General features: G+C 37.8%; 1 protein-coding gene across 1 annotated transcript in view; it reads left to right on the top strand.

Annotated features, from left to right (window-relative positions):
* me1 (malic enzyme 1, NADP(+)-dependent, cytosolic) overlaps positions 1 to 27,926 on the top strand; it is a 163,458-nt gene that overhangs the window by 97,648 nt on the left and 37,884 nt on the right. Inside the window, exons 4-6 of the mRNA XM_034017042.3 lie at positions 7,963 to 8,038; positions 9,891 to 10,052; positions 24,462 to 24,565. Of these exons, the coding sequence (XP_033872933.1) occupies positions 7,963 to 8,038; positions 9,891 to 10,052; positions 24,462 to 24,565 (342 nt within the window). The remainder of the gene's footprint in view (positions 1 to 7,962; positions 8,039 to 9,890; positions 10,053 to 24,461; positions 24,566 to 27,926) is intronic.

Genomic DNA, 27,926 nt, shown 5'->3' with positions numbered 1-27,926 from the left:
ATATTACCTTTGTTAATACAAGCAGTATTAACTATATTTTTGGGGTACGCTTGTGTAGGGCGTTTAGACCATTTTCTATATTCAGGCTAAATTATGTCACCCTCTGTTACCAGCTTGAAGACTGGTAACAATTGTTACATTCTTCATGCACAAAACACAGCTGTTGGAGGTTTAGTAGGAGCTTGTCATGCTGAATCAGTCTCTGGCTGTGCTGTGTGCCATTCACAGTCATAAGGCAACAAGAAAAGAAAGATCAGTGACTCATAGAGATGTTGGTCTAAGACTACAAAGCAAATCACACTTAAACTTCTGGCTAAACAGAATGGAATATTAAAACATTTGGAACTCATTGCAATGGAAAATGCAAACTGTGTTTGTCACTGGGGTAGCAGTAGAAATTACAGAGAGTTCCCATAGAATTATTTTCTGTATACGTGTAGGTGTTTTTTGTTGTAGATATTCTATTGTTTGGGAGCCATGGTAGTTACTGTACTTCAGCCAAGTTAAAATGAAGGATGGAGGAAAAATTCTGAGACCCGGATATCAGCCATTGATATGTTCAGATATCTGCATGCTTTTGTGTGAAGATTTCCTATTGCCTGGTTTCACAGACCCTGATTAGCACTGATCTTGGATTACCTAACTTAAGTCATTACCAAGATGGCTACCCTTTGCACAACCACATGGTTTTAATTAAGGTCATTGGTTTGGTGGGTTCTCTTTCTGCTTACATTGGTTGGCTGATCAATCAGTAATTAGCCACCTGGAGAAGACACCACACTATTTAAAAAGAACCAAAAAATGTTTGTGGAGGCGGTGAGACTAGTTTAGGGAGAAGACTGGGAGCGGCAGGTTGTGCTCCCTGTCTATGCGCCATGTTAGCATTGCTTGGGTGCTGTTTTTTTTTTTTAATGTGTTTTTGATTTGTTTGTTTGTTTAAAGCTTTTGTTTGTTTTGTTAAATAATACAAAAAAGCGCTGAATTGCAGTCTTCCACCTCTGCACCCACTATTTCTGCTGCTGGCCAGCCTTAACTACAACGCCACTCTGCCATATATGGTGTTAAAGTGGGTGTAGCAGGGCGGTAGAGAGCCCTGAACATATGTATTTGTTTATTTTATAATGGGGTTCCCCTCCGCCCCTGTGCAGATTATTGTTTTGTTTTTGTTTATTATGATTTAGTATTTAAATGTATGACGGCGTAGTCGTTTGTTTATTTTGTTATTGTTTAGTAACGAGGATGGGAAGCCCCATCCACATGGTATTTTAAAAACTCGTGCAGATTGTGGCCGAGGGGTAATAGGATAATTACTAACTAGTTAAACCCCTCGGCCACGATATAAGAAGCCTGCAGAACTCTGTCCGGGGTGGGATTTCGGAGGAGGAATGAGAGCGGAGAGAACGGAGCAGAGAGAAACTTGATTTAAAAGACAAAGGATCAGTGAAGGCTATTGCCCAGCCTGATCGCGTTATTTTTGTGTTCGTGATTTTTTTTCGTTTACCTGTTTTATTTTGCTCTACGTGCAAGTGTGTTTTTGTTTAAATATTTTATTTATTTTTGTTTTTGTAAATAAAAATGGCGCGAGCGCCTTTACCTGCAGTACGTCCCTGGTGTCAGTTTTTGTTCCTGCTTCTGCCGTGACGTCAGACCATCGGTCACCCTGCCACACGTGGTGTCCAGCGTGGGATCACCAGCGCCTCCTTGACGAAGGCAGAAGTGGGTACTGCAAGTTTTTCGTTTTTTTTCGTTTTTTATTGTGTGTGGAGAAAGGAGAGTGAGGATGGGAGGAAAGAGGTTGGAGGAAGCTTTGTGGTGCCTGCATCCAGAGAAGGATGGAGAGGTACGAGAGCTGGCTGAGGGACCCCAGCGCCCCGCTGTGGCTAAAAACAGAGGAGAGACATCTGCTGGGGGACAGCAACCTGGATATCCTCTTGGACTTCGTCAGGCTGGAGCCAGATGTTCAAGAAAAGGCCCTCACCAGAGGATATCCAGGGCTCATAGAGGCCTTGGAGTGGATGACCCAGATGGTTGACTGGGTCTACCAAGAGCGAGAGGGGAGAGAGCGGAAGGTGAGGAGGAGGCGGAAAGGGAACACGGACCTGGAGAGGGAGTCGGTGCGTCCCACAGCCCAAGAGGGAGGAGTCGGTGCGTCCACAGCCCAAGAGGGGGGAGGCCGAACGTCCACAGCCCAAGAGGGAGGAGCCAGTGCGTCCACAGCCCAAAAGGGGGAAGTCCGAACATCCACAGCCCAGGTACCTGCCAGCCAAGGGAGCATGCCTGCTGGTTCCACCTCCACCGCCCTGGGAGGACTGTGTGTCGCTCCCACCTCCGCCAGCAGAGGGAGAGTTCCTGCTGGTTCCACCTCCACCGCCCTGGGAGGACTGTGTGTCGCTCCCACCTCCACAAGCAGAGGGAGAGTTCCTGCTGGTTCCACCTCCACCGCCCTGGGAGGACTGTGAGTCGCTCCCACCTCCGCCAGCAGAGGGTGAGTTCCTGCTGGTGCCACCTCCACCTCCATGGGAATACGACTTGTCGCTCCCACCACCACCAGCAGAGGGAGCATGCCTGCTGGTTCCGTCTCCATCCCCGCCACCAGCAAAGGGAGCATGCCTGTTGGTTTCACCGCTGCAGCCAGAAGGGGAGGAGCCCCTGCCGCCTTTGCAGCCAGAAGGGGAGGAGCCCCTGCCGCCTTCGCAGCCAGAAGGGGAGGAGCCCCTGCCGCCTTCGCAGCCAGAAGGGGAGGAGCCCCTGCCGCCTTTGCAGCCATAAGGGGAGGAGCCCCTGCCGCCTTTGCAGCCAGAAGGGGAGGAGCCCCTGCCTCCTTTGCAGCCAGAAGGGGAGGAGCCCCTGCCGCCTTCGCAGCCAGAAGGGGAGGAGCCCCTGCCGCCTTCGCAGCCAGAAGGGGAGGAGCCCCTGCCGCCTTCGCAGCCAGAAGGGGAGGAGCCCCTGCCGCCTTCGCAGCCAGAAGGGGAGGAGCCCCTGCCGCCTTCGCAGCCAGAAGGGGAGGAGCCCCTGCCGCCTTCGCAGCCAGAAGGGGAGGAGTCCCTGCCGCCTTCGCCAGGAGCAGAGCAGCAGGAGCTGCCTCTGCCTCCACCACCACCTGAGGGAGAGGAGCAGGAGCTGCCTCTGCCTCCACCATCACCACCTGAGGGAGAGGAGCAGGAGCTGCCTCTGCCTCCACCATCACCACCTGAGGGAGAGGAGCAGGAGCTGCCTCTGCCTCCACCACCACCACCTGAGGGAGAGGAGCAGGAGCTGCCTATCCCTTCACGACAGGACGGACCGGGACAGGAGGCGGGCGGTCCGCAGCTGCCCTTGCACAGGCTGCTAAAAAGGGCAAGGGGGAAATCGGCCGGGTCACCGTGGCTGAGAAGAGGGCCAGACCTAGCCCCACCGCTGGTCCTGGCTCCCCTCCTGCAATCGCCTCCCAAGGGTCTGCTGCTGCCGTCGCCTCCCGAGGGTCCGCTGCTGCTGCCGTCGCCTCCCGAGGGTCCGCTGCTGCTGCTGTCGCCTCCCGAGGGTCCGCTGAAGGTGCGGAGGAGGGTGTTTGTTTATGTTTAAACCTTTTATTTCGCTCTGTGAGCAAAGTCTTTTTGTTTAAATATTTTATTTATTTTTATTTTTGTTTAATAAAACGGCAAACGCCACCTTAATCTGCAGTACTGGTGTCAGTATTTTTTCCTTCCTGCTTCTGCCGTGACGTCACCGCTCAGTCACCCTGTCACAGTGGGATATAGCCATAGATGTAAAATAGAATCAGTCCATTTAAGACTTTTTATGTTATCTGAGCTTAATACATAGAACCAGTAAGTTGTTTTGACTTTAAAAGTTGTTTTCCTCTTTGTAGACTGTCATTTAAAGTGAACAGTTTCAGTATAGATTTGGAGTTTTGTGGAATCAATTTGTGCTACTGCCATCAGAAATGTGAAAATTCACAAGAGCTCTTTGTTCTTGTAGTCTTGGTGGGAAAATTGCATCCCAAGCTAATTATAATGTTTAATGTAGGAAAGTTGAACTAAATTAAATTTGCTGTCAACATGTCAAAAGAGTACCAAGTCCTGAGCATTGCAAAAAAATATTTCCCTAGTTTAACACTAGAACTACCGGACGTACTGCCTAGAACTACCAGAGCAGTCTTTTTAATCGCTATATTAAAATGCGTATAAAGCTAGTGTTGCGTCGCACGCTACGAAACTGTGTTGTACTATTGTTTTTTTTTCCTTCAGGATTATATTTCTGACACTGTTTTTGCAGCCTGCTTGGTACACATGAGGGACACCTGTTACAGCACAAGACTTGGGGGTGGTGTTAGGGAAGTTAAAAATGATGCAAGTTTATACAAAGCTGGGCTATAAAATGGGGTGGTTTTAGCAGCTCAGAGTTTGCTGCACTTTTATTCCATAACTTTATTTTAGTTTTTCAATATAATCATGCACAACAGGACTAAATTAAAGAAGTGATTTATTAACATGTTCAAAAGCTCAAAGGATGAAACTTACCCTTCAAAGGATGGAACTTACAACTGTTCAAAATGTGGATTGTTTAACTTTTCAAAAGATGGAAACGTATAACTGTTCACAATGTGGAATCCAAAAAAAAAACTGTGTAGAGTCTAGTTTGTGCAATCAACACAGACATGCCGCTTCTGTACAAGTGCAGTGAACTTGCCACGTACTTGCTACAGTTCTGGTTGTGTTTTTCTCTGTCCCAAAAGTTCTGCAACTTCATTATCACTTTCACTGTCACTATCAGTAACCTCATTGTGATCAGAGTATGTTTCACCACTGTCTTGGTCTGGTGCGTTTTCATGTCCAGATTCGTCTTCCGATAACTCCTGAAAGTACTTGTTGTGCAGTCCTATGGTTGTGTTGGTCTGCTCATTTTCACTAGACAATAAATATTTTTACAGTTGTCGATTAAATAAATCACGTCTGAAGAAGTATCCTGTTGTGATCAATGTGATCAATCTCACGTACACAAAGCCAAACCCACTGTTTTTACTGTGACGGTCAAAATGACAGCTCCGGTAGTTCTAGGTATAACATATAATATCTCCATAAGTTTCTGCAACCCTGGGTCTACTGATGCTTTGAGATGTTTAATACATACATTTAGAAAAAGTAAAAAAAAAAAAGCACAGGCGCCCAAGTGCCAAATCAGTGGAGAAAAATGCATTTAAAAACTGCTCCGGTAGTTCTAGTTTTAAGTAACCATATATTCTTTTCTTTTAGTCAACTTATCCTTGAAAGTGTACATTAAATGAGTGTATACAGGTGTCAAACTTTGTTGCCCTCTTTTGCAATCGGTATAGCATGTCACTGTCTCTCCTGGAGGTGTATGGGAGAGTCTTGGCGCCCTCTTAACCAACTATGGTGGTCAAGTTAGGGGAGACGCTGACTGGGACAGTTGGCAGTGATGCCAGGCCATGGGAATTTGCGTTTGGGTGTCCCCCGAGGCTCTGGGCATGGAAAGGTATTTGTGGCATGCTATAGGTTGTTATGTATATGTACTGAGTCCCCTGGGTTTGTCCATAGGGTTATTTTGGGAATCTGATAAGCTGCATCTGGAGGGAAGGACTTTCATGGGGTATATACTGTAGTTACTGTAGGGCAGCAGTGTGGAGTAGTGGTTAGGGCTCTGGACTCTTGACTGGAGGGTCATGGGTTCAATCCCTGGTAGGGGACACTGCTGCTGTACCCTTGAGCAAGGTACTTTACCTAGATTGCTCCAGTAAAAACCTAACTGTATAAATGGGTAATTGTATGTAAAAAATAATGTGATATCTTGTAACAATTGTAAGTCGCCCTGGATAAGGGCGTCTGCTAAGAAATAAATAATAATAATAATAATAATAATAGTTAAGGATATGTGTAGTGGTGTAGGTAGAGAGTAGCTAGAGCGGGCATCTGTAAGGCACAGTGTACTCTGTAAGTGCCAATTTATTGAAGTTTGTCCTCAGTCTCCTTACAGTATAAAGAGGATGCATGTTTGTTCCTATTAATTAATCACAATCACGGTCTATGGGATTATTGACTGGCTGGGAGAGATGATTGCCCCAGCCAGTTATTAATTTCCCTGGAAGTGCCCTTGGCAAGCATTGTTATTCATATTAAAAAGGGTTTTACTTGTGTTCTACAATATAATAAGATGAAAGTCAGCAAAGATGATTCATGGTGGGGCAGCTGGCAAACTGAAGATTTATTTGTGGTTCTGTTGTCCAAGTTAAGCAGCATGAAAAAGAAATAAAGAAATAAAAAAAAATACTTTATCCTTACAATCTAGATTTTTTTAGTGCATAATTGGAACCATATATTCCAAGAAATCAAAGCTGTTAAAAGTTAGCATTCTGTTTAATTAGATGTAGTTTTGTTCAACAGCCATATTTTGACAGCTGGGTTAATAGTAATGACCCTGTTATGTGTTTCTCCTCCAATTTTTTTATTATATATAATATATATATATATATATATATATATATATATATATATATATATATATATATATATATATATATATATATATATATATAATGTATTTATTTATTTTTTAAGAGACAAACCAATTAGTGTTTCTGTTGGTTTATTTTTTAATCACACACCTGCACACCCACACTGGGGTCCACAGTTTAAAATATGCAGTAAAATCACTTAATTATGACACTTTTTTTAAATTGGAAAGGACTTGTTGAAAGTTCTGATTTGTAAGTTTTATACCTACAGTTTCATCCTAAATATAATACATATTGTATTTAGGATGAAAAAATATATATCTTGCTTAATGTAGAGGAGAAAGAAAGCTGTTGACAATGTCTGCCAGCCCTCAAGGAAAACTCTAGTGCTTTTGGAGGACCTACAGTATGGAACCTTATTAAAAATGAAAAAGCAAAGCATTTTAAAAAACTGAATTACTAAAAAGTAATTTAGTGTTTGGAAGATATTGCTAAATGATGTTCTGTGGAGCAAGGTATCAGTGGTGTATCAGACGTTTATCAAACGTTTCAAAGAAGCTTATCTTGTTACTGACATATATTTCCCAGAACAAATCCTAGTCTAACTATCTCAGAGTTGTTTTCCATCAAACTGATCCTTGAGCCATTTTGAAAAATCATTCAACAACAGACTTGGTATGACATGCACAATGTTTTTATTTTGAATGCAGATAGGAAAAAGCATTTGTTTTAATTTAATGAGTGTTCTTATTTCTTTATTATTATTATTTTTGGCTGCACCTCGTCACTGATTTGATTAGTTAAGCACAATCCTTTACATGCATGGAAATGGATAACCACTGACAGTAAATTACCTTTCTAAATTTAAACTACGGTATGAACTTATAAAATACATTTTCAAACCCCCGAATCAGTGTGGGAATCAGGTTCAGCATGTGTCTGACATTTCCTGACAAACGATCTGTTAGGACTTTGGGTTGCAGATCATTTCAGTCACATCATGTCATCAACTACTCAGTACCAGATCATCTATTGTAAATGAAACAGTATTACCCCCTGGCTGGTCTCTTGCCAGTTTGAAATATAAAGCAGTGTATTCCCAAATACATGCACTCAAATGTTCTGCATTTTATACTGTGGCAGAACTTTGTGTCTGTCACATTCCACCCCTGGGGCCTTGGCACTGAAGTTAATGGTGATCTTACTGTAGGGACTGCTTAAAGAAACTGCCTGCAAAATGTTATATATCACTCTACTACTGGTTTCTAACCTTTAGAATTCATTTAACTATCAGAGGATATCTGTTAGAAAATGAAACTTGTAGGCTAAACGCATATGGAAGTGATATTCAGGTTATATCAGTACCATATGATATTGCTTGGCTTATGGTTTGCTAAGACCTACCGCATTGTGTTCCAGTCAACTAAAATTCAAAGGAATACAAATAAAATAAAATAAAAATGAGCAATGAGTTTTCGAAATCATATAAACATGCACTTCATTTTCTATTTCAGGGGTCTCTTCATTACTATCCATGATCGAAATCACATCTCAACATTGCTTAAAGCCTGGCCTGAAAATGATATAAAGGTATGTTTTTAAGTGCAGGTATAGAAACATTAACACTTATTTTACTTGAATACAGTCAACAAGTTTATTTTTCCAAATATATCTTAGCTGAAAGGTCACAGATATTGCATTTAGATGTGGGGATTCAATCAAAGAAATATAATGCTGCTTTATGTCCTGCATTATTTCCCTGTTGCTATTCAATTACTCTTACAGATGCGATACTGCATTAACAAAAATTTCAACAATATTTATTTAGTACTTGATAAAACATTTATATTGCTACTGTATAACATTTGATTGGATCTTACCATAGAGCAGAGAAATATTGCAGGCACAGGGTAAGGTTAACAATTTGTCCACTGAAAACATCCAAACTGGACACTTCTACAACGCTGTCCTCAGGATTATCCAGGAGTATTTTCCCTTTAAGCAAAATCATTGTAACAAATATATTGAATGTTTATTTCCCTAACCTAGTTTTATGAATTGTTAACATAACTACCAGTTTCCCTTTCTCTATACTTAAGGTCAATAAAATATTCTTGGCATGTTCTCTCATTGTCACTTTTCACCTGACAGTTTAATGACCAAATTGCATGAAACATTTAAAATGTAAGACTCATGTGCCACATTTGGTACAGCTGTTGTTAATAAGCAGATTTTATGTTGGGTTTAATAAAAAAAGTTTATCAATGTTAGTTATTATAAATATTTTAAATGGCACACATACTTATGCTGTGATGGGAAGTGAATAGTAACGTGCTAAACATTTACAGTGCAGGCTATTTTGTATTATTTATAACTTTGCAGAATCGGAAGCGAATAAGAGTGTTTCCAAAGAGATTCTCTAATACTATCTTTTAATGCTGTGCATCCAAAGACATATAATTAAAAGTTTTAAGAATTAAGACTATATATTCTGTCCTAAACCAACAGTTTGTCAGTCCCAAACTGTTGTATAAATTATATATGAAATAAACTGGGGGAAAAAGAAATGTGTTAATTAGAATATTCTGCCGTTTTTTGCAACTGTGGTACCATTCAGTGGAGTGAAAATTGTAAAAGGGTACTTGAGCTGAAAACTCCAGGAAGAAGGGGTACAGTTTCAAAAAAAGGTTGAAAACCACTGGCCTACACGATGAGTTTGTAAATAATATGTATTGAAAAAAAGTATGTACAGAAGAAAGTATATACATTAAATAAATAAATAAATAATTTATTTCTTAGCAGACGCCCTTATCCAGGGCGACTTACAAGATATCACATTATTTTTACATACAATTACCCATTTATACAGTTGGGTTTTAACTGGAGCAATCTAGGTAAAGTACCGTGCTCAAGGGTACAGCAGCAGTGTCCCCACCGGGGATTGATCCCATGACCCTCCAGTCAAGAGTCCAGAGCCCTAACCACTACTCCACACTGCTACAAGGGAACAGGTGTTATCACTCCTGGTGTAGAATAGCCACAACGTCACATTTAAATGTACATAATATGTAGAGAAGTGGCACTGGGAGTGCTTTTACTTTTACACATCAAAAAGTAAGTAGCTTTTTAAAAGGTTTAAAGGTCCATTATTATGTTGTAGTGTTTGCCATCATTGTGTTCTATTGCTCCTATTGCCGAGTTATTCTTTTTCTCTAAGTCTGCCTTTATCTGCCATTGAGCTGCGTTGAGCTTGTCTGAAGAATCTTAAATGCCTTCACATTCTAATCACGTGACAATGTGACCTTTCAACTTTGCCGGCCCCAGTACTTTTATGAAAAACAAGTTGATATTTTGTGCATTTTTGTAAAATAAACTTTTGTCGGGGGTTATCTTTTAACAGCATGTACAGTTTTAATTAATTGGTGACTTTTTTTTTTTTCAGGCCATTGTTGTCACAGATGGAGAACGCATTCTTGGTCTTGGAGACCTGGGCTGCTATGGGATGGGCATCCCTGTGGGTAAGCTGGCCCTTTACACAGCGTGTGGTGGAGTGAAGCCCCAACAGTGCCTGCCTGTGATGCTGGATGTAGGCACAGATAATGAGGTATGTTGTCTAGATTTGCAGTCACGAAAAACTGACCTCTTTTTTTTCTACAACAGTTACTGATTGTGTCCCCTGTCAGTGACATGAGATGAGGTCCAAAGCAGTGAAAACAGAGATACAAACAAGCTTGGATTATGGTTGACGCTCGCTTCTGGTGTTCAGGGTCGCCGGTTTTTTTATGTCGTTCTCTTGATTTCATCCTCATTTGGTACTATACCTTATTATGGAACTGAGCAGACTAATACATGTGTCCTGAGTCTTTTTTTTATTTTACTGCAGTACATCTGTTCCACAGGGTGTGTCTGCTTCTGCATGTCAAACCACACCGAGATCTCAGAGCCTTCTCAGCATGTTTGGTGTTCTTCTACAGCTCAGCTGCTTTGGGCTTTGTAATTATTGGTGGGGAGATCCTGGCAGCCTGGAAGCTCTGCCATTTAGTTCTACTAATGATGAGGCCAAGTTTTAAAGAGAAAAACCCTGTGGCTTTGAAGTGCAGCTATAAATTCCAGGCAGCTAAACAAGTCTTGCTTAAAATTAGATCAACAGCAGGCGCGTTTCTCCAATCCAAATATTTTTTTTTTGATGAATGAAATAGGTTTTTTACAGTTTAAGGTTTTATATTTTTCAACACAGGTACAATATATTCTGTACTAGCTACATTAAAGAGCAACTTCAGTCATCATGTTCTGGTTTACAGCCCCCCTGTGACCTAATACTGTAGCTGTCTGAATCATGTCTAACCTCCAACCACATACAGTATGGTAACCATTAACTTTTCCACCTGACACACTCTGCCCCTAGTGGTAAAATGATACTAGGTGAATTTAAACAAGATGAATATAGTAGTTGATAACTCTCATATTTGATACCCATACAAAGTTGTTCTTTAAACTTTATTTTAGTGCGTAGAAAAAGGAATTTCTTTAATTCATGTACAGTAAACACGATTTATGAGACAACCTATGAAGGGTGAAACAAAATAGAAACACAATAAGGCTCGTTGAACTTTGAAAGTGGATGTATAAGATGATCTGGAAAAAATAGCGCAGACAGAACAAAGTCTTTTTTTTCTTGAGTTATCTTCAAATGATTTCAGACATTTGTGCTGATTTGTTACTTGTTGTTAAACCCATCCATCCCACAGGATGTGGTCACCTCAGTTGGTTAAACCACAGTACTTTTAAGGGACAAACGATGATGATGGACAAGGTTTGCCAGGTCTCTGTGCCATAGGCTCCATAGAGCCACATCCGATTTACTCAAGCAACGTAACCATTGATCTTGGTCTGCTGTGCTTTTGAAGAAAATGTACAGACTTTCTCAAAGCCAGTGTATTACTCCCAGTCAACCCTCTTCTGATTCTGTAGTTTAATCTTACTGGAACTTGCAGAGCTTTTTTATTGGACACTATTGTATGAATAAACTTAACTATACTGCGGCACCATTATGTACTTTCAGGGTTGTACTAGTAATGAACAATACAAATATCGTATACTGCAAGAAGGCAAGGAATAGTACTTGGGACTAGATTCTGATTGCTGTTTACTTCAAGGGAAAAAGTCCATAAAATAATGTCAGAGTTGTTTATTTCAGGTATGTTTTCCCTTTCTGAAAAAATTGTGATAAGGACGATTTGAAGTAAATAGTGCTAAAAGGCTACAATGTGGGAGAGGAAACTTTGTTTTTACACAATTTAACCGAACAACAATGTAATGAATAACTACAGACAATAAGACATGATCATGGTGGAATGCAAATACTTACTGGAGTGGTGTATTTGCAGCAAATCCTGTGATGCTTCTAGTCAGTAGATTTCAGATTAAAAGGTTATAAGAAAAGTTAGGTGCGAGAGGAGGCCATTTGGCTCTTCAGCCCTTCCAGTACCAAACAGATGACTAATCCCAGAACTTCAACTAATCAGTTCTTAAAGGATCCCAATAGTTCAGCAGCCTCCTACCCATTTCTTAAGTCTGCTTTGTCAATCTGTGTTCTTAACTACTGTATGTTTTAAGGGTTGATTGGAATACTGTACTAAGCATAAAGTATTTACTTACATGCTTTATTATTTTCATACTGCTAATTTTCCAAGTGCTGGATGTTTTCAGTTTTGCACACAATACTGTAATTCACTTGCCAATGATGAGTTGTAAATCGATTGTCTTATTCCATTTAATCAGGACTCGACTTGACTATACATCTTGGGGAAAACACCCCGCTCATGAAATGTTTACCCTACACAATTATTTCTGTATGGTCAACAGAAAGAATTACAGAAGAGGCAGCAGGTATTCTATCCTGAATTGCATGACAGATTATTGGAGAAGATTTAGACACTGAGCCAAGAAAGGGAACTTCCTGCTGTGTCAGACAAATCGGAATGTAACTACTGAAGAACCATGCCCTGTAAGCTTGAATAAACACACTGAATGTATTAAATGCAGTGGAGGTGCAATCAGCAACCAGTTTACTCAATGAATATCAGATAGGTAATTATCAGCATTGAAAACACATTGGGATTCAAAAGCACAAACAATGACTTCATTAAATACAATTGAAAACATATTGTTATACATAGTAATGTATGTGTTGAGAAAACATTATTAAAAAGCAATAACAACTCAGATTTCTTCATTAGATTCTGCCATTTCTCATCATCAAACAAAATCCCCCCATTTAAAAAAAAAAAAAAAATTTAAGTTCTATACCTGTTTAGACTAAAGGGACAGTATTCAGTTGATAAAAATATCTAGGGTTTTTTTGGCAGCAGTTTAAACCAATCAATTATATTCATCACAGTTGTTGACTGTTTTGCAATTTGGTCATTTCTTAAGAAGCTATAAGGACAGTGGCGGCGTATTTATGAATTTTCTCTGAGTTGAGACTGTCTAATTACATACCAGTTAATGGGAATAGCGATACTGGTTTTGTTTGTGCTGCAGGCTCCCATGCAAAAGGACATGAACAACAGAACTCATTGTACTCGGGCTCCAAACTGTTATTCACTTAAGGTTAAATACAGAAACTGGGACTCGAGGTTAAATAAAAGAGTCCGTCAAGCAGTCAAACACCCAGCCGCATGAAGTCTATTGTTTTCATTCAATCTGAAAAAAAAACTCTTCTCAATGACTTTACATTCTTTCACACACAACCCAATTTATTTTTCTGTACTAATTACTAAAGTGCATTTTCTATCAACATAATATTTGATGTACAGTATACATTCTTGAAGTACTGTATAAATCACAGTTACATCTTCTTCACAGTATTTATATATTCAAGCTCTTTAATTTTGACTAAACACATTGCAGTTCAGTTAAACTAAATAATGGCTAAGCTTGAATAACAAGAATATTGTATTCATTTTGCCATTACTCTATAGGCCACCCTTATAAGAGCTTGCTGTGGTATCCCTGCCAAAATATAGTATGCAGTAGTACAGTAAAGCATAGACAAGTATGGCAAGCATAAGCATAGCAAATACATTTACCTCCAAGATTAGTGTTAAAATATACTATAATAAACCTTTCTATACTGGGATTTCAAGATATCTGTTTAAGTGTTTTTTTTTTATATATATAAAAGTTCTCACAGAAAAAAATTAATTAAAGTTTATTTGAAAATCTGATCAACTTTTTCATAAAATGTTACGTTGTCTAGATCAGGATTTTCCAATGAACTAATAATTGTCTAAATTAGACCTTGTTCTTGGCGCCTGTTTTCAAGTTACTTATAGAATAGTATCGTTAACTTGAAATCTCCAACTGTTTTAAAATCTGAAAGCAATTCAAAAGTTTTAATTAAGATAATGAATAGTTTGATTAAGTAATTAAGCACTCAGTTGGAATGAAAATCAGCAGACACAGGGGTCCCCCAGACCAGGATTGGGAAACCCTGGTTTAGATCACTCTGTTTGATCAGCTGTCTAGCTTTGCATTTCAGAAATGTGGCTGCATTAAATCACTGCCACTGAAGACACAATACTGCTTTAGGTTTGATTCTGTTTCATTTGCACACTGCAGGGTCTTTATTGCTGTAGGTCTTGCTACAAATACAGAAGATTATTTGCTATTCTTTGCCATGACATTTAAGCAGGAATGGATTACATCATCCCTCTTCTTCGGTTTGGGTGTCCCCTCTTGCACTAAATCATTCCAAGCTTACAAACCTTATGAATGTCAGCAGCATTTCACTCTGTGAACCCAAGGCTTTTCTTCAGTGTAAGGATTTCATGGGAGAAAGGGACAGACTTTTTCAGATTTAATGAGCGCTATCAACATCAACAATAATTGAGTAGGTTTTTAAAACATGCCTCCTAATTAAGGAAATGGAAATTTAATAAATAAGGATTTATCTGAAGTGGTAATTATTTGATTAAGTATTATTATTATTAGTTTATTTAGCAGACGCCTTTATCCAAGGCGACTTACAGAGACTAGGGTGTGTGAACTATGTCACTTACAATTACATCTCACCTGAAAGACGGAGCACAAGGAGGTTAAGTGACTTGCTCAAGGTCACACAATGAGTCAGTGGCTGAGGTGGGATTTGAACTGGGGACCTTCTGGTTACAAGCCCTTTTCTATAACCCCTGGACCACACAGCCTCCTGTAATTACTGATATGTTATCTCAAAATATTAGAAAAAAAAAGTGTAAGCCTAAAGTAAACCTTTAGGGTGAAAGTAGACCTTCACTGCTCAAAATCACTATTTAAAGGCCTGCTATGTTGAAGTGTTACAGAAAAGCCTACAGTGTTTACAAAAAAAAGCATTCTTGTACTTGTGCTGCATCCTGCACTCTCCATGTCACAGCAATATCATTTTAAGATAATCCTGATTCTTTTGATATTTTTATTAACCCATAGGGACTACATTTACATTTTCAATGTATCACTGGGTGTGTTCTCAGGTAGAAAGACAATTTCTATTACTGTTCCCACAATACAGATTTAATTTTTGCCTGTTTTTAAAATGCTGGAAAGTTTATCATAGGGATGAGATGTTATGGCAATTGCTGTGGGAAGGATCTTATTTCCAAGAGTTTTTTTTTCCTTGTATGATATCCCCCCGCCCCCAGATTCATGCTGGATTTGATAAGCTATTATGTCCATAAAGTATTTATATACTCTTCCAGTGTAGTGTATTAAACAATTATCTGTGTTATTATACTTTTAATAAAAAACATATTTCTCTGATCGCAAAATTAGACAAACAATAAGTATACTAGAGTTCAAAAGCAACTGATATTACTCTGTGTGACAGGAATGACAGAGGTTTGAGACTCAAAGACAGTTTAAACGTTCAAAATAAAGCTTTTTAATAAACAAAAATACAAAATAAATTGGCACAAGGGCCAAACAAAAAGGTTTCAAAACACAAAATAATAATCACAAAACAAAACTTACAAATAAGGCTTCCAGGCTGGGCGTTGCCTTCACTGGTTTGCAACACTAACAACACAGCACACACAAAAACACTCTACTCCTTCTAGAACTCTCCCTAGCCAGGGCCTCTCCCCTGGCTTTTATCCCCTGTGGCTGGAGCCCAATTAATCAATAATTGCTGATTATTCAATTAGGGCTCCAGCCACATTCTCACATGTTTTCCTGGCAGGGAGGAATTTAACCCCCTCCCTGCCAGTCCCAACCACGTTCATAAAGACGGGGCAGTCCCCCGTCACACTCTGCTAAAAATGTTTCTGTAATTGATCAGATAGCATCAGATGTACCATGAACTTGATGATCAGCAAAAAAAATAGGTTAATTCCTCTCTTTGTATTTTCAGTTTACCAGTCATGACATGAGAGGAGCTGAGACTCTCATTTAGGCAGTTTTTGGGCCAATGAGAAAGCTTCTTTTCCTTGCATAAGCCACAAACAGTGATACTCATAGGAGGGAAAACTGGGATCCCATTCATTATTATGTGGCCACAGAGAAGCATATTGAAAGCTCCTTGTCTTGTTTCTGCCTCTTCCCCAGGGTGTCAGATCAGGACCCAATGACATCATTGTATTTCAAACATGGAAACAGTGCAGCCATACAATTAAATGTAAAATCCTTGAAATTATATATTAAACTTCAAACAGTAAACACTTGTATTGAGTCTGGTTCAATAACCTCTGCTCTTGGAAGAAAGTGTCCATTGGGAGAGTCTGGTTACTTTAGAGAGTTTGGAGGGGCTGCACAGAATATGTCTGATGCTCATGCCTCCATTACAAAGAAGCTGTAATCCATCTGTGAGGGAAAGCTACAGATTTACAATCCCCTGGCCTACTTTGAAGCAAAGTTTACCTGAAAGGAATCAACCAATGTTAGCATTATTACATCTGTATAAAACAACAAAAAATATATTGTTTGTTTTATAATTTATAGTTTAATTTTTAATTTTTAGAAAATAAGGGCAAACTGCCTCTAGCTACCAAACAGTTCAATATTGTATACACGATTTACACCATTAACCAGTTACCAATCTTATCTGACATTTCATTGTTTTTGCAATGCATGCACTATCAGAGAATATAAACCACTTTCTGTAGCTGGTATCCCATCAGTAAAAAACATCCACCAGCCCAAACTGTTGAGTAAAGCTGGTTTACAAATGCCTGTATTTTAACACTTCCATGGGTGTACAATACGGGCACACTGAGTTTAGGATTTAGCAGATAAATAAATCAAGTATGTAGTATAGGAGGAGTGACTCAGATATACCTCTAGGCTACAGATCCTACAGAATTGCAGTTGAGCACTGGATTTATACTAGTCGCTTGCTTGCATGGAAAGCATAACGTAAACTTGTAATAAGATCATTTCCATCTGTCTCTCTGGCTATTTATTTTTTTTCTTGCTGAAAATGTACTTTATAATGTAGAAAGAGCAGCAGGTTACAAAGACACTTGTGAAATCATGGGTGCAAATTTCATGCTATAGCACTAGATTCTAGCACCAGGGTACTATACCTCATATAGCGCCAGCAACATTCAACATTTTTTATTTTGTATTCCTTAGCAACCATAGATGATAGTTTCTCATTGGGTCTGGACTACTCACATGACACACCCACACTCATCCACACACACAGGAGATAAGGTTTGTGTCATGTGGGAAGTTGTGAGGGGGGCTTGATTCGGGTGGGGTTTAGCACCAGTAGGCTCACAATATTCAAAATGATTTGCACCCCTGGAAATGGTGCTGTTCGATATCTTAAAATAAAAGAGATATGCAATTCTGAGTACTTTGTAGGGAGTCACAGTTTAAAACTGATCTGATTTTATTATAAATCTGCACTCAAAAACATTCACATATCACATACAGAAAGAAGGAAAAAAGTGATATGAGGACACAGGAATGCATTACTTTAAAGCGCATCTTATAGCATCCACTGTTATCATTTTTTTTCCTCCTAGTCAGACTTTAAGGGTATTTTCCTGAAAGTTGAATAAAAGTCAAGATTAAATCAACAGTTTACTCAGTCTGTTGTGGTATCTGACATAAAATGTTTGTCATAAAATGTTAGTTTATTTTACTATTTCTAAATTCAGCACTATTGACTGTTTAATGGATAATGGCCTACCTATGTACTAAACTTCACAATGCATATTTAGCTCATTTATACATCTATATAAGACATGACAGCCATATAAGAATAATCTTGGCAGTGATGCATTTACTGTACAGTCCTCTGGGTGAGATCTAGGAGAAAGGGGGTTTCCAGAATGAGTAAATTGACAGTCATGGCAGCCAATATATTTTATTGCTTTCATGGGTGAAAGTGGCCAATGATCATTTTGACTAAAACTCCTGAGGCAAAACCAATCTTTAGGCTGGGCCGGGGCCAAAGCTCTGGGGTTGTACATGCTCTCAGATGCATTCTGAGCCATTTTTGACAACTTTCAGAAGAACATTTGAACTTGACTTTGTAGAAAAAGAAATGCACATGAGATGAGTTACAAACAGTTTTTGAAATGCAGTGTTTACTCCAGGACTTACTGATTGAGGGCCAGTTTGGCCCCCTATCAAAATTTTAGATGGATATTTTCTTTAGTGAGGGGGTCAATATGTTTTATGATTTAAAATTCAACACAACCCCAGTATTTGTATACTGACCTTGTGTTTCTGAAGAACAACAAAAAATAAAAATTTAAAAACAAAGTTTTCATTTAGTCAGTAAGAATTAGGTCTTTTGAAATTACCTTCTTAAAAAAAACCTGGTAGAAACACAAGTCACTTTTTTGCAGAAGATTCTTTCCTTTTCATTTATGAGCTTTTGCCAGGGCCTTCCCATAATCAAACTCCTTCCAGTGAGGTTCCTCAACTCTTATGACAAGGATGCAGTCTCACTTGACAGTCTATTCCTGAGGGCTGTCTTCAACACACTTTGAACCCTGAAGCCCCTCTCCAACAAAACTTAAATGTTTTTTAAACACACATATATATTTCCAAATTACATTATAAACCTCCATTGTAAAAATAAAGTACAGTAAATAAAAACAAACATATAAAGTTACAATGTGTTTATCTTCTATATGCTCCAAAAGGATACAAATAAATCAAAATTACCAAACAAGCTGTATTGTTAATATGTAAGTAACCATATTAGAAAAATAATTAGCGTTAGTTAAAATAAATAAATAAATAAACACATACATAAATAAATAAATAAAATGTCACGCATCATAGCCTGAAAAATTACATATTGACATACATTATTCATATAAAAGTAAACATGAAGTTTAAAAAATGTATTTTTAAAATGAAGGAGCTGTGGTTTTCGTTTCATGACTTTATTGCACTTTAACGGTAAGTATACACTTCAAACTAAACAACAAATAGGACGCATTTCTCACATTGTCTCACTCTGTCACACTCTCTCTCTCCAGTTCAAAACTAATCGATCACCACTTGACAGTTCAGGCATACCTAATCAGGCAGACACGACTGTTTTGGTCTAGTAAACAGATACGTTTACAATATATCTTACTGTGTTTCATTGCCCGGTGGAGCATTCTCAAGAACAGCATTTTGTTCTGAGGTAGATTCGTTTGGACACCCGACTGTGAATGTTTTTTTTTTAATATATATATATATATATATATATAAACATCCAAAGTTGTGTTTCTGCGACCATTCACATTGAAAATGGCGCTTGCATTAATCACAGTACAAGGCATTTTACTGCTTTGGGCAGCACCCCTGTGTCATAAACCAGATGCATGTTGATAGATGTAGTTCGCTGATCTAAAAATAGTTTATTGAATGGACCTGGGAGAAGCCATTTTGAAGGAATTCTGTCTACAGACAGAACACTTTCGCCCATGTGCTCGTAGCATTTTCATTTCAATGAGCCCTGAAAGCTGTGAAATTGCCATGGAGTAAATACATAAATTGCTCAAAGATTTATGGGCAGCTTTTCTCAGACTCAGTTCTTGTAGGTGTTGGCAGAAGTTTCTTAACCTAAATAACTGGATAATGTGTATAAGAAGATTATTCTCTCCTCCATGGTTATTTTTCAATGGGGAGCAGAGACAATGACTTGCCACATGCAGCTGCAAAAGACCTACTGTCCTTTTGAGCTACTGGGCTTATACTACCCCCAAACCACCCCCCTAAGTTCTTTCCTTTTTAATATCCATGTTTCAATGCTAAATTCATGTGACTTGAGATCAAAGACTGATACAATATATTTAGAATGATTCATTTTTAGTGGGTGGTGAATAGCAGTTTTAGTTGATTTAGTTGTCTTGAAAGCCATTGCAAAGTAAATGTACTGCTACCTAATTAAAATAATTCACAATGGTTGTTTCAGCAACAGTGTTCAGTTAATTCAAATTGCTTGTCACTCTAGATACAAAAGTAGCTTTTTTTGACAACCAATATATTTTGATTATACAGAAATAGACTTTGAAGGACTGGAATCTTTCAGAAGTTTGTCAAGCTTTAAAAACTTTTTCTCAAGTGACCTGCTTTTTTTCTGTACAGATAGGTCATTTTCAGTGTCAATGTATATCATTTAAAATAATATATTTTTATTATAAAAGGGAACATACCAGTACATTTTAAATTCAGGGGGGTAGTTAATGGGGTGCAATGGGCGCATAATATTCCTGTAACTTCCATTTTTAGTTATGGTGGTTAATACAATTTAAAACTGCCTGCCATATTTACAGTATATCAGCAACCATTCAGTCCAACAGTACATTACACTTACATTGTACATTGAGAATACAAGTCATCCAGATTTAGCCAACAGACGAGGTAGAAAATGATGCCATTTTTGTTTTCCTGGTCTGAAAACATACAGTACAGATCAGAGGCCAGTATACATGGAGGCTCTACCTCCTCTACGCTCCCCTGCCTCCAGAGCCCGCTCCTTCTCCACCCTCGCTCCGCAGTGGTGGAATGACCTTCCCACAGATGTTAGGACTGCCCAGTCCCTGACCACATTCCAGCGCCTCCTTAAGACTCACCTCTTCAGACAGCACCTGTAGAACTCCTCTGTTTTTCCCCTGGGACACTGTTGTTAATTCAACACTTGTTTTCTTTCTATTCCTTAAGGATATTATCTTCAAGTATTGCTCATCCTTGTTAGACAGCTTTTTGGGTCTTCCATTCCTGGTTGTCAATTACAGATGATGCTTCTCTGTACTTGTTGATTACACTTTGGATACCACACCTTGAAAATCAAGTGATGCAAGCTATTTCACTCAATGTTTTTCCTTCTTTATGCAAGTCAAGGTTGTTATAATAGTTGAAAACACTAGTGGAGACTTTGAGTAAAGTGTTGATGCTCATAATGCATCAAAGTTGAAAAATGCAACATGTCTAAGACTTTTGCACAGCAGTGTATAATTGAGCTCTTATATATCAAGAGCTATAAATTAAGCTGCTTTGTTACTAAGCTCCAGCAGTTGTGGTATTCTTATGACAGGTAACAAAACAGGCAGCATGTTTAATGTTTAAGTCTAGACAGGGAGGCAGGTTAATTGTCAAAATGCAATGTACTGTACCAGCCATCAAGAATCCCATACAGAATCTGCTTCCACATGCTACACTGCTGCAGTTCTCTTTAAGTGGATTTCTGAAGCATGACATCACTGCCTTGAACTGAGAAAAGTGGTGGCATTTAGTTAAAACAGATTGGGAGCAGAATGATTAATTTCTAATCTTACTAATTTTGTCCATGATATAACATTTCTGCTGAAGTATTTTTGTAAAGTGTATGTTGATCTAAATAGTAGTTTGAATTTCTGTTAAAGATTGCAATGGCAATGGTATTTAGATCTTTTCAGATTAACTGAATAGAAGCCCTCTGTGTTATACTGTAGCATGTGCCTTTTAATAATGTATGTTATTGTGGTTAAAAATGTTAGCAAAACTATGATCACCATAGGTAACACTTTTCCTGTGGTTACATTTTTCCTGCGTTAAACAATATCTAGGATATGACTCAATTAATCTGATTTAACCTTTTATTGAAGTGGATCTTTCATACTGGAGGGGGATCAGTTGCTTAAATACCAATATGTGGCAGACATCACAATGTATTCTTTATTCGTAACGTTAGCTTGCATGTGTCGTTTGATAAAAATATATTATAATATACAACAAGAAATAAGTTGCTTTGTTATTTACTGGAGTGAATATTCTTTTGATAAGCAGCATTTGTAGCATGTGTGGAATACACAGAGCAGCTGTCAGAAAACAATTTACCATCAGACTTGGAAACAGCAATGCATAACAGTATATGGGGTAGATATAAGGATACACACAAAGTGATTTGCCTGTGCAAAACCCCCATAATGCGGCATATGTAAAGCATGGTGTTCACCTGGCGGTCTGCACCCGCTATCAAATTTGCACTTTGCCATCATTAATCCATTCAAATTATATTGAAATGCATTCAAATGAAGAAAAGAGCATGGAATTGGGCAGGATCTGGATACCAAGCGGGCACAAACATGTTTTCACCCATTGGTAGTACTGTAATTATTCAATGGCTTGGAACGCCTATCACCCAATCAGGACGCAGATATCTCCCAACCCATTTTATAAATCACAATAATATACAGCTACGGCCAAAAGTTTTGCATCACCTAGAATTTTAGGATTGAGAAAAAAACAAACAAAAAAAACAAAACACTATATTAACATAATTTAGATATTTTATTTTACATCATGTAATCAAAGAAACTACAAAATGATATCGGTCTACCTGGAAGCCATAATACTAGTACAGTATTTCATGTTAGATTTTGAAATGTCACATTTTTCAATTTTTGTCAGTTTTTCGTTAAGTATTACATTACATACAAAGCGGTATGTAATGTAATATGTTAACTTAACACTACTTAGCAGGTTTCATTTGACTTTCTGAAGCAAATTAGTGTTATATAGGATGATGCAAAACTTTTGGCTGTAAGGGTCTAATATATGTTACAATAAGTACATGTGTATATATACAAATATTGTTTATACATTAAATCTACTCCCTAATAAAGTAGGAGGCAAGCACCCTAACATCATTCAGATGTACGTAGTCTTATATTGCTGTTGTCATCAAAAACAAAATACTTCTTGCTAAGCAGATTTTTTTGTAACTTTTATATTTCATAGGATAATCGATCTGATAAGATATTTTGTTGAGGACTGACTATGACTAAGGTTGTTCCTTAACCACTGCACAGTTCTTTTGCATAAGCAGTTATAAAGCTTTTAATCTTGTGTCACTCACCTATAATGCAAATGCAACACATGACACTGACTTCATATGTTAAAGCACTTAAACTGTTTGCCATCAAATTATTTAGATGACTGTACAGTGCAGTACATTACAATGGTGTGTGACACAGTTCCTAATCTAAGTAACACTGTAGTTTTTACTGTTTTCAAGCCAAAAATAACACCAACCCAAAGCCAGTTCAGAGTTTTATAGTGATAATTCTCACATTAAAATCTACTTCTAGTAAGGGTTTGACTTTTTATGAATTTTATTTTTATTTTTTAAAAGCCTAGTTTCTGAACTGTTCCCGTCAACCGCAGAAGACATATTGAAGACTTTATGACCAGTTTGATAGATATGTAAAACTGTTTCCACATTATTAAATTGACAGTCCAAAAACAAACTGTATGTCTATTGCTTATATATTTTTGCCCTTGGGCGCTCTATATATTTGGCAGGTAATGGGCATATATCATTGTTATTATTGACATATCATTGTCAATAAACCTGACTGAAGCTGTTTGGATGTTTACACTTGTACATCCATCTAACCCAAAAGTCAGAGCACAAGGAGGTTAAGTGACTTGCTCAGGGTCACACAATGAGTCAGAGACTGAGCCAGGATTTGAACCGGGGACCTCCTGGTTACACGCCCTTTTCTTTAACCACTGATCACATACTTGCATTTTTTTGTTAATTTTTTTTTTTTTTTTAAATACTTTTTGTAATTGTGTCTTGTTGAAATACCTCCTAAGCTATGCACAGAAATTAAACCTTTGTACTTCATACAATTGCACCATCCAGTCTTGATTAATTCTTGTACATGATGGTCATTTGTGTTTGTGTAAGTAACTTGTACACAACCAGAAGTCTGTGTAAACCCACCCTAGGTCATATGATACAAGGGGAATATGGAATGCTGCTCAAGTTATTTTACTTAAAACAGTCTTTTATGGTACACTTAGTATTCTTATAATCAAGTAACTTGTTTATCAGCACAATTGATCAAATTAAAGCAGCATGACCTTTATTGTTCACTGAACAACTCTATGCACCTGTACCATTGTCTGTTCCCTCTGGCTCGGTACCTTAACCAACACTTCCAAGACTTCTGTTTTGTGGTGAAAAGAAATAAAAATACAATATCTGACTAACCATAGGTTTCTGGCAAGGAAGTGTATTGTCTGATTAATGCTCGGGTGTCTGAATGGGAAACTGGAATCTGAAATAGAAGCGTAGCTTTTGGAAGCACATTTCTTTGGATTATTGCCACAGTGGGGGAAAATCGTACATCTTGTATCAAGAGGAGTGCCAGGAATGTGGGGCTGTTCTCCAATTGCATGGAAAATTTAAATTTGCTTTCTTTTCTTTTTGACTTCTTCCCCTCCTTTTTACCATTTTAGTCAAATCAGAATATTACTGCATAAACATGTTACAGTGGCATAACAAATTTATTTTTCAGACATGCAAGATGCCAGCTTCAGTTTTTTTGTGTTGTAGATCAAAATGCTAAACTTATTTAAAAAAAAAAAAAATACATATTCAAAATGGTGAACCCATTGGCCATAAAGATATATTTAAAAATGATGAGTCTCAATATACAGTGCAAGGATTTCCAGAGGTAATATAATAAAAACTCGTTTCATATTAAATGTTAATTGTTACAGCAAGAATGTATGTTTTTTTTTTCTTTTATAGGAGCTTCTGAAAGACCCATTGTATATTGGATTGCGACACAAGAGAGTGAGAGGCCAAGCCTATGATGAACTCCTGGATAAATTCATGAAAGCTGTGACGGACAGGTACACTTATACTGTTAATGTAAAGAAATGTTCCATTATGGTGGTTTATCTTCAAAACTTTAACAAAATTACCAAATCAGTTTGAGTTGGATAACATTGTATCGGTAAAGTGTTTTTTGCGAGACTACCCGTTTATTGAAGTTCAGTTAAATGTTAATAAACAGTCGATAGATATGCAATAGGGGTGCCTTTTTGTGTATCCACCATTACACTAGTATTGCAATATTGCATATTCATGAAAGTCCTACACATATTTAAGACATTAAAATAGAGCTATGTAAAACAGTTTTGGTATAATATTGATATCTTGTCATTTTCATATGGTTAATGTCGCTGTTACAGATGTATTGATTGTTTAATAACATGTAATTGAACTTCATACTACAGTGGTATTTGCATTTTTTCTGCAACACGATATAAAGAGTTACTGACATCTTTTTTTTTAGTTTGTTCGTTATATGTTAGTTGTAGATACTGTATGTACAGTTAGTTAATTAGTTCCCTTAGATCATTGTATTTGCTGAATATGGTGAACACATCATACTTCAAAGATGGCAAAAACTGGATTTGGATATGAAAAAGAAGGCTTATGTTTGGGTTTGACTCATGTTTTTTCCCCACAGTTACTTCAATGTAATGTTATTTTTATAAAATTGCAGGAGGCGGAATGGTCTGGATCCTTGAGCATCCTGTCAATTACATAGCTCTTTCCTCTTTCATTGACTCCCTTTACCTGCTGCCAAGTTCTGTATACAGTATAATCAGAATATTTCTCATTGAAAGTCACATAAAAGGGTATTTAGAATAAATGTCCTAATTATACTGCTTAATGAACTGAACATAAAAGAACTGTCTCTTTCCCCAAGTGGTGGTGAACTCAGCTAATATCTCTGTTATATTCTCAACAGCAACCAAACCTATGGTTTGATTATGAACCAAACCTATCAGCCAGGCAGATCATCAAAATGTGGCTCTTATGCACTGATTATCTTTATCTGTGTTTGTCTATCTTGTCTAGTAGCACACTCGACATGGTGAACACGATAACTACCATGAATGTCAATACAACTCCAATTTTTGCAGTTAGGTTAAATCATACAAACTGTTGATTGTGTTCCATTTTTTATACTTTAGATCAGGGTTGCATATCCAAAACCTTCCTGATCTTCGTTCCACCTGTCCATTAATTACTTAATTGAACCAATTTAACTCCTTCTGAGTCGGTCAATGATTTAATGATAACTAGAAGATCCAGAGAACCGGATCAGTGCCCCCCTGCTCTAGATGAATGTAATTAATTATGGGGACCTATCATGCATTGGTACAAGTTGAATACTGATGAGTACTATTGATCACCAAAAGTCAACTTTTATTTGGTCTTGGAAAACTGCATGTATTATATGCACGGGCAGCAGTGTGGAGTAGTGGTTAGGGCTCTGGACTCTTGACCGGAGGGGTTCAATCCCAGGTGGGGACACTGCTGCTGTACCCTTGAGCAAGGTACTTTACCTAGATTGCTCCAGTAAAAACACAGCTGTATAAATGGGTAATTGTATGTAAAAGTAATGTGATATCTTGTAACAATTGTAAGTCGCCCTGGATAAGGGCGTCTGCTAATAAATAATAATAATAATAATAATAATAATAATAATAATAATAATAATAATAATAATAATAATAATATATGACAGTATAATTCATCAGTGCATCCATGTGTTAAGAGCCATTTTTTCTTGATTCAACTCTATCAAGGGCTAGTTCTGGCTCTCCTGCCTTCTGCTTGCAGGTTTCAGGACTTATAATGTGGAACCCACTCAGTTGTGGGTTATCATAAATACTTTAATATTTCTTCAAGAGACTGTCAGGAACCACAGTTCTCATTAGTTATGTGATGCACACTATTACTCAGAGAGGAACTTTTTGTAAAAAGTAGTTTCATGATGTAATGCCTGGTATTAGCAATTGTAAGTACTTGGAGGCTGACATCAACATGCTCGAGACTGAATATGCCAGCAATAACCCTAGTCAGTGACTTTACTTATTTTTTTTAGCTATTTCTATTGAGCCTGTAGCAGTAAATTAGCCTTGCTTAAGGTGAAGAGAATGTATTACAAAAGATTTGAAATCTCATCTGCCTCTTCCTTGTTTTAATTGGCATTTGTTAACCATTTAAAAATGGCTTTGTGCAAGAAGTGAATTATGGACAGTGTTTATCAAATTAGATAGGATTATTGATCTTTTCTTGTTACTGACTATTGGAAGACAGGATACAAAATAGCTTCATTGTATTTGTACTTCATTTCAACCAAGATCAGTAGAACTTAACAGCCATTTTTCCATGACAAAATGCTTTTCAAGAAGATTCCTTCAGTTTTAAAAATACCATGAATGCTAATATAAGTGCTTTATAATATATACTTTTTTGGATCATGCTGATGATGGTCCGTTTTGTCTGAAACATGTGTGTGGAATGCATTCCACTTTTTAAATAAAACTATGTATAATTGGATTTAGAAAATCCATTGCAGACATATGTTTCTGATATTGTGATACTGAGTCCGTGCACCAGCTAACTTTTTGACTACTTATTTTCAAATTGCTTTTACTGTAGGTATTTTTGTATTACTTTCAATCAAATTCACCCTTGTTTTTCTACCCAGTGTGGAATTCCCAACAGTAATATCACCCAACCACAGCAACCCAGTTACTGATCAGGAGTGAAAGATTAAAGAGTGACCTCAGTTCTTGCTGTCAGGCCCATTGTTTCTTTTCAACTTCTGAACGTAAGCAAGCTACTGACACCTGGAGGAAAGAGCCCAAACTGGGAGTAGGGGTCGCTGAATTACGATGAGACAGACTAACTCGAGAGGACTTTCCTCTCTAACCCTGCAGTGGATCCCCAGCCAAAATCGGCAACTTTTACTGCAGTATACCACAGAGCACTATTATAAAGATATGGTGTAACCTACTTTACAGTAGTTATAGTTCATCACATTTAACACATATGGATTTATTTAGTGCCACAAAATACATTTCACCAATTAAAATAAGAATGTATTTTGTCCAGATGGCAACAATACTAACTTTCAAATATCAAATTGGCATCAGAACTATTGAGATTGTCAGCACTTTTTTCTGAATGGTCCTTATTACTTTGGAAGCGAAGAATTGTGGGCTTTAAGCTAAATGATTATGATCTCTGTGAGTGAGTTTAATGAGCCAAGAAAAATAACCTGACCATCAAGATTATTATTTTGTTATAGAGCTCGTTCAAAAGGCAGTTTTTTTATGCAGTTCCTTAACATAAAGATTGAGTGACCATTGCAGATTAGATTTTTTTCCAAATTCTGCAGATCATGCA

Source organism: Acipenser ruthenus, chromosome 6 (assembly GCF_902713425.1).
Source record: "Acipenser ruthenus chromosome 6, fAciRut3.2 maternal haplotype, whole genome shotgun sequence".
In the NCBI taxonomy this organism is placed as follows: Eukaryota; Metazoa; Chordata; class Actinopteri; order Acipenseriformes; family Acipenseridae; genus Acipenser; species Acipenser ruthenus.
Note: the sequence above shows the minus strand (reverse complement) of the source record. Positions and strands in the feature narration are given on the sequence as shown.